This window comes from Mustela lutreola, chromosome 1, assembly GCF_030435805.1.
Source record: "Mustela lutreola isolate mMusLut2 chromosome 1, mMusLut2.pri, whole genome shotgun sequence".
In the NCBI taxonomy this organism is placed as follows: domain Eukaryota; kingdom Metazoa; phylum Chordata; class Mammalia; order Carnivora; family Mustelidae; genus Mustela; species Mustela lutreola.
In genome coordinates, this window is record NC_081290.1 from 88,324,114 (window position 1) to 88,337,019 (window position 12,906).

The following is a 12,906-nucleotide window of genomic DNA, read 5'->3' on the forward strand; positions in this document are numbered from 1 at the left end:
ATATATCTATGGTACAGTACCTATGCTTCAGAAATTATGTTCTAGTAGTATAATCACCAAAATATATTGACTACAATTTAAGCAAAAATTCCAAATACTGAAAGAAGCAAATATACTCCAGAAATTAACTTTGAAATGAGTAGCTTTGTTATTTTTTTCAAAGCACTACTATGATTAAAAATTCACCAACTTGTTCATCTGAAACAGAATTTCCATTTAAGTCTGAAGAAGGGCTTATTCGATCACAAGGAAGATTATCATCAGAGACATCAGTATTATAGCCACTGCCAGTTGGAGAATCAGAAGAATTATTGGATGTCAGCACTCCACCTCTTTCTGTGACACTAGCTTTACCCATAATTCCAAAAGTATTATATAAAACAGCACCAGACTGTCTTCCTCCTGTAAGAGAGAAGGAACGTATTCATTAAAAACAGTGGGTAGGGGCACCTCGGTGGCTCAGTTGTTAAGAGTCTGCCTTCGACTCAGGTCATGATCCCAGGGTCCTGGTATCTAGCTTCTCATAAGGCTCCCTGCTCAGTGGGAAGCCTGCTTCTTCCTCTACCACTCCCCTTTGCTTTTGTTCCCTCTCTGTGTCTCTGTCAAATAAATAAATTAAATCTTTAAAAAACAAAATTAAAAAAACAGTGGGTATCTCAATGCTGTACTCTACAGTACCCATAAAGATAAAAAAATAAAAATAAAAATTCACAGGGGTGTCTGGATGGTTCAGTAGGTTAAGTTTCTGCCTTCAGCTCAGGTCATAATCCTGGAGTCCTAGGATTGAGTCCCGAGTCGGGCTCCCTACTCAGTGGGGAGTCTGCTTCCCCCTCTCCCTCTGCCTCTCCCCACTGCTTGTGCTCTCTAATAAACAAATAAGTAAAATCTTTTTAAAATTTTTTTTAAAATTAAAAATTCATAAAGATCTTTTTTTTCTCACCAAAACTTTGCCCTTATCTATAAAGGTCATGTAAGACTGGATTACCAGGTAAAGAACTGTAGGCATACTTGATTACTATTATATATATGACTAAACCTAAAAGTTTACATGTAACTTATAACTCAGCCTTACATACAACTCAGCCTTCCTTTTTTTATATATTACTCAATAATGAAGAAGAAAATTGTATATAACTGTGAGTTACATAACTGTAAGTCAGTCTGTCACTGGATAAAGGATTTACAGTATTTTCATCATTCCAAACTCTCCTAATAAAAAAATCCAGTTTCCAAAGATGCAAACTGTCAAAAGCTAGGTGGCTCTATATTTTATTCAAAAAAGTTTTTTTTCTTAACCACAGATATTTTTGTTCAGGCAGTAATGTTTTGTATGTCTACATGCTCTGTTAGATTTGAATCACACACTGAAGGGGAAGTCCCACTTACAGAATTGGGATGGGGCACCCACCCTGGTAAATAATCCCAGGTCCCAACTTTATGCTTAAATATGCAGATTCGGGTTATTCAAAGTCACAATTGTTCAAAACATTTTAGCAATGTGGGACCAATCTGTCCCTCACTTAAGCAGAAATGGAAGAAAAAATGTTTACCTTTTATGGTTAAATTTTCAAGTCCACATTCAAACATTATCCAACCCCATTTTTCTTGGCTGGGACCTATTCGAGTTACATCTGGAACAGCTTGCTGATCAGTTTCATCCACAAAAGTAAACTCATCCAACTCTTCAAGAGTAAATAAAACTTTGGACTTCTCAAAAGGAATAGCAGTGATGGCACAGGTACCAATATCTATTACCAAAAGAGAGCAAAATGAGCATCTTTAAAGACAGGTTTGCATTGTTTTAAAAAACATTTAGACACCGTCTTAGGGGTGATCCGTGGTGGACATTTTGAGGGCAGCTGACCCATACATAGCCTGCGCATCCCAGACTGCCTCCTGTGGAAGCCTGAGCCGGTCGTGTAGCTTTCTCCCTTTGTCTCATAACCATGTCCACCAACGAGAATGCTAATTTACCAGCTGCCCGCCTTAACAGATTCAAGAACAAGGGGAAAGACTGTACAGAAATGAGGTGGCATTGAATATGGAGCTAAGGAAAGCTAAGAACGATGACCAGATGCTGAAAATAAGAAATGTAAGCTTGTTTCCCAATGATGCTACCTCTCCATTGTAGGAGAACCATAACAACCAGGACACTGTAAATTGGTCTGTTGATGACATTGTCAAAGGCATAAATAGCAACAATTTGGAAAGCCAGCTCCAGGCTACTCAAGCTGCTAGGAAACTATGTTCTAGGGAAAAACAGCCCCTCATAGAAAACATAATCCGGGATGGTCTGATTCCAAAATTTGTGTCCTTCTTGGGCAGAACTGACTGTAGTCCCATTCAGTTTGAATCTGCTTGAGACCGCAGGGAGATTAAAAAAAAAAATTGGGGACAGTGTCTTTCTTAAAAATGTATCTTAATACTGTCAAAAAGAAAGATAAATGAAGTAATCAACTTCTGAAATAATGTCTAATGTCCTACAATTTAAAAAGTGCCAGAATCACACTGAAATAAAAGGGAGGAAAAAAGATTCCATATTTAAGAAATAATTGCTCAGAGGCAGAATGAATTCATTTCTGAAAGATTATAGGTACTCTAAAAATCTAAAGTAAAAAAAGCTCCTGAATAATTCAGCTTCATGGTAAATTATTTTTAAATACTTTCTCATCATCTTACAAAAAAAAAATCATTCTAATTAATTACCCAGCTACAACAAAAACATTAGAAAATAGGGAAATTATAGCTTTTATTAAAGGACTGCTTTAGGCTAACACATTTTATGTAATTATAATTCATAACAGACATTGCCATAATTTCACCACTTATAATATGATATGGAAACTAACATCCTGTATGTCTGGCAAAGGCTTATGTTCTATTTACTTTTTTTCATTTCTTTCTCTGATTACTGCTAATAAATACAGAAAAGAAAAAAAAAGATGAAAAAAATGTAAATTTAGCACCCAGAGATAACTTGTTTACAATCAAATTAAATTTCCTTCCAGCTTTTTAGAGATTATTTTACAAACAAACCAGCTTTGATTCTGGTATTTCAAATAACAGTAAACCAAGATAATTTCCTAATGGCATTAAAAATTCTTCAAAGATACTATTTTAAGCTACATAATACTCCATCATATGGAAATACTATATTTCACATTTATGGTTAGAAAACTTTCTGATCAGAGAGTAAATATTCAGTTAAATTTTTCTATGCTTTTCTCATTATTTATTTTTTATATCTGCCTTTAATTCTGTGAACTTATTCTTATTATGAAATAAGGTGAAGATTAAAGTTAAATTTTATTTAAATTTTCTGATTAAGTAATACACTTGCAGAGATCAAAGATACAAAATGAGTGAAAAGGTATACAATGAAAAGCCTCTGACACACACCCAAGGACATACTTCCTCTTCCTATAGGTAACAAATGTCATCAGATTATTGAGAATCCTTTCACAAATATCTTCTGAACATGTAAGCAAAGACAACTACATTTTCCTTGCATTTTTATACAATGTTCAGTGTACCTTTCAAAATTCTATTTAGTTACTTCTTGCACTTTTGTGCAATTGCAAACTGGTTATCAGTGTACATTACAGAGCTGATAAAAGTCTTTTTGTATTCCAGCCACTGTATTTTGTACCAGCTTTAGGACGATAGATCTCAGGTAGCCAAGAAAAGTCTCTTTATTTGGAATCCTCAGTCAAACTTTGCTCTCAAACACAAGGATACTGAAAGAAGATCTGAGAAAGCCACAACAGTTATACAGACCCAGAATACAGACAAGAATCATGGAAACTTCAGAGCCTACAGAATACAATGAGCAAAGTCAAGGTAATCATTTGTACATTCAGGATTCGTCATCTGTCCCACATGTAGATTTTAGCATAGCAATCGTCTCTAAAAGACTAACTAACTCCATGTTTTCTAGATTGAATCTTTGACTGTCTGAGATCATTTAAGCTTCTAAATGCACTGAATTACATCAAAAATATTAAAAGGGTACGTGACATCTTTGGTTTTCTTTTTCACCTCACCAGGGACTTTATTTAAAAGGCATAGCCAGATCTATCATTCTAATTGTTACTGTATTTTACAAACTTGACTATCTGCTTTCGATACTGCAATTAATTCTTTTTAACGAAGTTGTGCCAACAGAATGATTTTAAAAAGTAAGAAAAACAATAAGATTCATACTCTCTCTTCTTTAATGAACAAGCTGATAACATGAAGAAAACAAGATATACAAGCAGTTCCTAATTGGGACCATACCACTTACTTTCCTACCAAAGTTTAACTTTCATTCTCATAGAACATGGTAAATAAACAGCTAAATACCATGTGCTCAATATATGCAGAAATACCTTTCCATAAAAATACTCAAATTGTAGCAATATTTGAAAAAAATCATGTTTCCTTTTGCATTATCCTCTTACATTTTTACACGTCAAAGAAAAAATATTTGTTATAGATCCTACCTGTTGTATCAAGACCTCTAAGTTGCCCATGAACTCGATGAATATTTAACTTGGCTGCAATTTCTTTGCCTTTTTCTGCTCCGGCATTTGATCTGAGAGATCCAGATGACTGAGGCTGCATCTTAGTGGCATGGACATATCTATCAAAATTTGATGTTCTACCAGGTTCTGTATTATTTGAAGTCTCTTCAACTACACCTCTTAATAAAAATTTTAAAAAGTATGATGGTTAACATTTAAATAATATAGTTCAGTAAAAACATTTAATAAGCAGTTATTTTAAAAAACTGCACTGTTGTAATTAAGCCTTTATTAATAAATTTTTCAGTGTTTACTGAAAAACAGTATGAGTAAAAACAGTAAAAACTTTTAAAAATAACTTTTGTTATCTATAACACAATTCCAATACCAATTTTGAGTTTAAACATTAGAATTTTCAGAAATGTATTTAAATGGTTATGGCTTACTTTTATAACCAACAAGAAAATTATGGCTCAATAAAATCTTTCTCACCTGTTCATACGAACTTGTGTAGCAATTCTGTCAAAACACAATGCTACTAGAGAAACATGAGTCACACTTCTACTAGGAGCTGTACTTGGAGATTCTTCCACTGAGGCTTGTAACAAACATAAGTTTACCTAACACACAAAATGTCATAAATTTCAGAGATACAAAGTGAAATACTATCACTTAAACATAAGATATACAGGAAAATGAAAAACTACTGTTAGGAATGGTATATCTATGTGTCTGAGAGTAATGAAGATAAAGCTTATAAACAGAGACTCATTGAGTAATCATAATTCAATTGTTACTGGATGGATATGTAATGTTTTAGTAAATAACACCCAATATTCCATTTACGTAAACTATTTGTATTATTAATTTTTATATTAGATCATTAAAGGAATAAGATACGTATTTTTGATATGATAATCCATTCTACCGCCATTCAGTTTAGTAAATTCAGAGGACAAAAACAAGCAAAATGTTCTCCTCTTTCAGGAAAATTTTTTAAAATATTAAATGGTTACCTTTGGTATGCTAACATTAGCCTGAAGACCTTTAATTGTTACATTATCTTGCTTCATTATAAGACTTGTCTGTGCTTGTCCTTGATTAGTCGTTCCTATGGTAGCATGTTCAGTTTTTATTCCTCTAACATCTTGTTTGGAAGATAGCTAAAGAGATTAAAGTAGAATTGTTATTTCATAGAACTTTCATAATTTCCACAACGTCCACAAAAGCAACTTGCTTATTCACTGTGCTCCCTTCTGCCCATCTATGTGCCAGCTGCCATCCCCCCAGCTAGCACCCATACTCGTAAAGTCCAAACTTCGAATAGCTAAGAAAAATACTGGCAGTTTCAGGGCTGAGAGAAGTTATATAAAATAAAGTGAAACCAATGTAGAGAGAAACAGAAAAAAAATGGCAATAAGTATTATTTTAGAATCACTAAAAATGTATTTATTTGATAGTAGATTTTGGATTTGATAATTGGCTCCTCCTTGTTGACTGGGAATATTTTCAAACTGATGTATACTCCTCTATCCTCGGAAATGCCAATGTTTTGAACAGTTGGATCATTAAAAATAATCAGCCTCATTTTACCTTACCTCTGGTCTCTTGCCTAAATATGACCCAAATAAATTTGAAAGGCAGATGGAGAATCACCAGAAGAGCATCAGGATATGACTGCTAAGAAACTGGCTCCATAGCTAGAGCTACTGCATAAGTAGACTATCACATACAGGAGATGATGACTTGAGTCACTGAGCTGAACAAAAATAATCTCAAAAATATATTTTTTTCTGTTTTAGTGGGCATCTGTTTTGCCTGCCACTTTATTTTCCAACCTAAAATCATACCCATTTTTTAATAATCTTTTTATTATGTTATATTAGTACAGCACATCATTAGTACTGCACAGCACATCACTAGTTTTTGATGTAGCGTTCCAAGATTCATTGTTTGCATGTAACAATCTGTGCTCCATGCAATCCGTGCCCTCCTTAATACTCATCACTGGGCTCACCCATCTCCTCATCCCCTACCTTCCTAAAACCCTCAGCTTGATTCCTGCCTGGAGTCCATAGTTTCTCATGGTACCATGATAAAATAATCTCAAAAATATTAAGATATAAATGATCTAATCACAGAGAAAAGCCAAATTATATGCAACTTTGCTGTCTTAGAAACTGAATGTACCAGCCTGAAGAATGCTCATTCACTCAGGACCAAAGTTCTTTAGGAAAGGCTTACAATTAATTAAGCTACTTCCGAAATAAAAGAAAAAATAAAGCTACAAATTTAATAAATATTTTATTGCTATTTAATCCACAGTATAGTTATATACATTATCTCTTAAGAAGCCAATAGCAAACATATAAGGAATTTTTAGAAGTGTCCATGTGTTCCAATTTAAATGGCTAATAAAATTTTAATATATTCCATTTTTTTTCAAGTTCAGATATCATATATACATGAAGAGTTCTCAACTTGCTAAACTCATTGAATAAAAAGTTCTTACATTTTCTGAGAAGGTAGTCTTGCTATTTTGGACAGCTTCCCTGAGGACTTTGGCATGGAGATCATCTACAATTGCAGCTGGATGGCGGGTACTAGCACAATGAACCATTGCTTCAATGTACCTGAGGGAAGAAAAATAGTACAGGAAAAACCTAAATATCACTTAATACTATGGCCTAGTTTATCTAAACTGTTCTGTTATGTTCCATTCTAGAGTCCATTCATGGTAGTTTTGTCTCCCTCAGTAGATTATAAGCTCCTTGCAGGACTGAGAAATCTATTATTTTTAAACCTATTTTCATCTTTGTGCAACCAAAACAGCCATCATCAATATTCTTCTTCATGAATATGTATCACATATGATAATTATATCACATATACTTAATCATTTACTAAAACATTACTTAAAAGCTATATTCTTAAACAAAATTAATACCTGTCTAAAGCTTCGGCTACCAGGGGAGTCAGAACAACATCAACAGTCCCTTTCACTTCAACTATGGCTGTGGTCCTGGTCTGAGAGACTGGCTGATCCAGGGTCCACTCTTCTGTCAATGTTTCATCATCTGTGTTATCAACAGTTTTCTTTTCCAGAGGGGTATATGGTGTACTATACAATTTAATAAAAAAATATGTATTAAAAAGACCATGAAAAAGAACAGAAGTTAGAGTTTCCTTAAGATGAATAATCACTCAAATACACATTTATTTCAACTAAAATTTTCATGGAATCAGACTAGATGCTTAATAATCCCAAATGCTTGGCAGAGATAGGTGAGATGCAAATATGCAAACTGATCAAAGATGGTTAATACATCAAGTAAGAAGAAAAAGGTCAATATATTTACTTGATGGGGCTTTTCCAAATTATGAAAATTACAATACTGAATTCTTATTAGTTCCCAATTTTGATATGCCAAGTTATGGCTTGCATATTAGGTCCAACAGAAATGCTAGTGGCTGCTAATAAATGTTGGCAAAGCCATGACAGACAACAGAACTGAATTATTTATGGTAATTAATTCATTATTTATTTATTTATTTATTTATTTATTTTTAAATTAATTATTTTCAGCATAACAGTATTCATTGTTTTTGCACCACACCCAGTGCTCCATGCAATCCATGCCCACCATAATACCCACCACCTGGTACCCCGACCTCCCACCCACCCCCCCCTTCAAAACCCTCAGATTGTTTTTCAGAGTCCATAGTCTGTCATGGTTTACCTCCCCTTCCAATTTCCATCAACTCCCTTCTCTTCTCCATCTCCCCTTGTCCTCCATGCTATTTGTAATTCATTTTTTAAAAATGTTCCAGAGTGTCTGCCTTCGGCTCAGGTCATGATCCCAGGGTTCTGGGATTGAGTCCTACTTCAGGCTTCCTGCTCAGTGGGAAACCTGCTTCTCCCTCTCCTTCTCCCTCTGCCTGCCACCTCCCTTCCCCCACTTGTGTGCTTTCCCACTCTCTCTCTGTCAAATAAACAAATAAAATCTTAAAAAATAAATTTTTCAGAACTAATCTTATTTTTCTTTCATTTTCTCAAGGCCCTGGACAATTCCTCCATATGATGGCCAATGAAATGTTACTTATAAGAATGAATAAATTAAAATGAGAAGCTGTAAAAAAGATGAAATAAAATAAAATGCAGGGCCAACTATTTACTGTTTATAAGAAAATATACTTAAAGTGTAAATACTATAGGCAGGTTGAAAGTTAAAAAAAAAAATAGTAATAATGGAAAAAGATACTCCATGAATACATATGTATCACTCAGCCTGAGAAAGCTGAGGTGGCTGGATTAATATCAAAATGGATTTAAAAGAATTATTATATGCACTAAAGAGGAAATTTAGGTAATGATAAAATGATATAAGCAGACATATCAGTGTGTAAAAACTACTAAGAGTTTCAAAATACATTAAGAAAAAACTGATAGGGGTGCCTGGGTGGCTCCGTTGGTTAACCGACTGCCTTCAGCTCAGGTCTCTGATTCTGGGGCCCCAGGATCAAGCCCCACATTGGGCTCCCTGCTCAATGGTTGAGTCTGCTTCCCCCTCTCCCTCTTGACCCTTCCACCGATCATGCTCTCTCTCTCTCTCAAATGAATTAAAAAAAAAAAAAAAATCTTTAAAATTTTTTTAAAAAACTGATAGAACTGAAGGCAGAAATAAACTAACAACTTTAATTAAACTTTACTTTTCCAGAAACTGATAAAAATGGTGAACAAACCAGTAAGCTTATAGAAGATTTGATAACACCATCCACCAACCCTGCCATGTGTAGGACACTACTCCATCCAATAACTGCAGAAAACACTTTCCTTTCTACCGTTTGTGGAACACTTACCAATACAGGCCACAAGCTGGGGTACAACACAAGTCTCAACAAATGTAAAGATCAAAATCACAAAGACCATACTATGTGATTACAAAATGAAATTAGAAATTAAAAAGAAAATGATATCTTTTAAAATTCTCAAGTATATGGAAATTAAGCATTGCATTTCTAAATAAACCATGGGTCAAAGAATTAAATTAAAAGAGAAAAATTAAACATAAATAAATAATAAAGTCTATAGCCAAGTAAAGAATGGCTATTTCTCAGAATAAACTCTACATATCTAATAATCAATAAAGACTGACTTTAAACTTCAAAAGTATGTAATTCTACTTACTTTGAAGTTGATCCTGAAAGTTGCATTCCTCTGTCTAGTAAAGAATTAGCTGTGAGCCCCTGTTTGATAACCTAAAATAATATAAAATATTACTCACAGTCTAGAATCTTAATGTTATTTGACCTCTAATTTTATGCTATCAACTGACATTTGTGAATATCCAAATTACCTTGTTAATATGATTCTGATATGTACAACAAAAATACTTAACATATAGAAGCACCTGGGTGGCTCAGTGGGTTTCAGCTCAAGTCATGATCTCAAGATTGTGAGACTGAGCCATGTGTAGGTATTCTCTCTCCCTCTCTCTCTACCCTCCACCTGCTCATTCTCTCTCTCCCTATCTCTAATAAACAAATCTTAAAAAAATACTTAACAGACTAATTGAGAAATATCATATAAAATATGAATTGGCAATTTCATTTTCTGACTATTCAGATAAATGACAGGGTAGGGTTGACAATGAGGGTAAAAGACTATACAACTAAAGCTCAAAAGTAAGTGCTTCAATTGGGATCATTCCCTGCATATTTTCAGACCACAATGCTCTAAAGCTAGAACTCAACCACAAAAGGAAGTTTGGAAAGAACCCAAATACATGGAGACTAAACAGTATCCTTCTAAAGAATGAATGGGTCAACCGGGAAATTAAAGAAGAATTGAAAAAAATCATGGAAACAAATGATAATGAAAATACAACGGTTCAAAATCTGTGGGACACAACAAAGGCAGTCCTGAGAGGAAAATATATAGCGGTACAAGCCTTTCTCAAGAAACAAGAAAGGTCTCAGGTACACAACCTAACCCTACACCTAAAGGAGCTGGAGAAAGAACAAGAAAGAAACCCTAAGCCCAGCAGGAGAAGAGAAATCATAAAGATCAGAGCAGAAATCAATGAAATAGAAACCAAAAAAACAATAGAACAAATCAACGAAACTAGGAGCTGGTTCTTTGAAAGAATTAATAAAATTGATAAACCCCTGGCCCGACTTATCAAAAAGAAAAGAGAAAGGACCCAAATAAATAAAATCATGAATGAAAGAGGAGAGATCACAACTAACACCAAAGAAATACAAACTATTATAAGAACATACTATGAGCAACTCTATGGCAATAAATTTGACAATCTGGAAGAAATGGATGCATTCCTAGAAACATATAAACTACCACAACTGAACCAGGAAGAAATAGAAAGCCTGAACAGACCCATAACGAGTAAGGAGATTGAAACAGTCATTAAAAATCTCCAAACAAACAAAAGCCCAGGGCCAGACGGCTTCCCGGGGGAATTCTACCAAACATTTAAAGAAGAACTAATTCCTATTCTCCTGAAACTGTTCCAAAAAATAGAAATGGAAGGAAAACTTCCAAACTCATTTTATGAGGCCAGCATCACCTTGATCCCAAAACCAGACAAGGATCCCACCAAAAAAGAGAGCTATAGACCGATATCCTTGATGAACACAGATGCGAAAATACTCAACAAAATACTAGCCAATAGGATTCAACAGTACATTAAAAAGATTATTCACCACGACCAAGTGGGATTTATTCCAGGGCTGCAAGGTTGGTTCAACATCCGCAAATCAGTCAATGTGATACAACACATCAATAAAAGAAAGAACAAGAACCATATGATACTCTCAATAGATGCTGAAAAAGCATTTGACAAAGTACAACATCCCTTCCTGATCAAAACTCTTCAAAGTGTAGGGATAGAGGGCACATACCTCAATATCATCAAAGCCATCTATGAAAAACCCACCTCAAATATCATTCTCAATGGATAAAAACTGAAAGCTTTTCCGCTAAGGTCAGGAACACGGCAGGGATGTCCATTATCACCACTGCTATTCAACATCGTACTAGAGGTCCTAGCCTCAGCAATCAGACAACAAAAGGAAATTAAAGGCATCCAAATCGGCAAAGAAGAAGTCAAATTATCACTCTTCGCAGATGATATGATACTATATGTGGAAAACCCAAAAGACTCCACTCCAAAACTGCTAGAACTTATACAGGAATTCAGTAAAGTGTCAGGATATAAAATCAATGCACAGAAATCAGTTGCATTTCTCTACACCAACAGCAAGACAGAAGAAAGAGATATTAAGGAGTCAATCCCATTCACAATTGCATCCAAAACCATAAGATACCTAGGAATAAACCTAACCAAAGAGACACAGAATCTATACTCAGAAAACTATAAAGTTCTCATGAAAGAAATTGAGGAAGACACAAACAAATGGAAAAATGTTCCATGCTCCTGGATTGGAAGAATAAATATTGTGAAAATGTCTATGCTACCTAAAGCAATCTACACATTTAATGCAATTCCTATCAAAGTACCATCCATCTTTTTCAAAGAAATGGAACAAATAATGCTAAAATTTATATGGAACCAGAAAAGACCTCGAATAGCCAAAGGGATATTGAAAAAGAAAGCCAACGTTGGTGGCATCACAATTCCGGACTTCAAGCTCTATTACAAAGCTGTCATCATCAAGACAGCATGGTACTGGCACAAAAACAGACACATAGATCAATGGAACAGAATAGAGAGCCCAGAAATAGACCCTCAAATCTATGGTCAACTAATCTTCGACAAAGCAGGAAAGAATGTCCAATGGAAAAAAGACAGCCTTTTCAATAAATGGTGTTGGGAAAATTGGACAGCCACATGCAGAAAAATGAAATTGGACCATTTCCTTACACCACACACAAAAATAGACTCAAAATGGATGAAGGATCTCAATGTACGAAAGGAATCCATCAAAATCCTTGAGGAGAACACAGGCAGCAACCTCTTCGACCTCTGCCGCAGCAACATCTTCCTAGGAACTACGCAAAAGGCAAGGGAAGCAAGGGAAAAAATGAACTACTGGGATTTCATCAAGATCAAAAGCTTTTGCACAGCAAAGGAAACAGTTAACAAAATCAAAAGACAACTGACAGAATGGGAGAAGATATTTGCAAACGACATATCAGATAAAGGACTAGTGTCCAGAATCTATAAAGAACTTAGCAAACTCAACACCCAAAGAACAAATAATCCAATCAAGAAATGGGCAGAAGACATGAACAGACATTTCTGCAAAGAAGACATCCAGATGGCGAACAGACACATGAAAAAGTGCTCCATATCACTCGGCATCAGGGAAATACAAATCAAAACCACAATGAGATATCACCTCACACCAGTCAGAATGGCTA

General features: G+C 34.8%; 1 protein-coding gene across 7 annotated transcripts in view; it reads right to left on the reverse strand.

The window, feature by feature from the left end:
* BLTP1 (bridge-like lipid transfer protein family member 1) overlaps positions 1-12,906 on the reverse strand; it is a 223,529-nt gene that overhangs the window by 112,256 nt on the left and 98,367 nt on the right. For all 7 annotated transcript variants that reach the window (XM_059169027.1, XM_059169028.1, XM_059169029.1 and 4 more), the window contains exons 31-38: positions 9,694-9,764; positions 7,453-7,626; positions 7,018-7,138; positions 5,522-5,668; positions 4,998-5,125; positions 4,485-4,684; positions 1,551-1,748; positions 191-402 (exon numbers count right to left, since the gene is read on the reverse strand). In XM_059169027.1, coding sequence (XP_059025010.1) covers positions 191-402; positions 1,551-1,748; positions 4,485-4,684; positions 4,998-5,125; positions 5,522-5,668; positions 7,018-7,138; positions 7,453-7,626; positions 9,694-9,764 — 1,251 coding nt within the window. The remainder of the gene's footprint in view (positions 1-190; positions 403-1,550; positions 1,749-4,484; positions 4,685-4,997; positions 5,126-5,521; positions 5,669-7,017; positions 7,139-7,452; positions 7,627-9,693; positions 9,765-12,906) is intronic.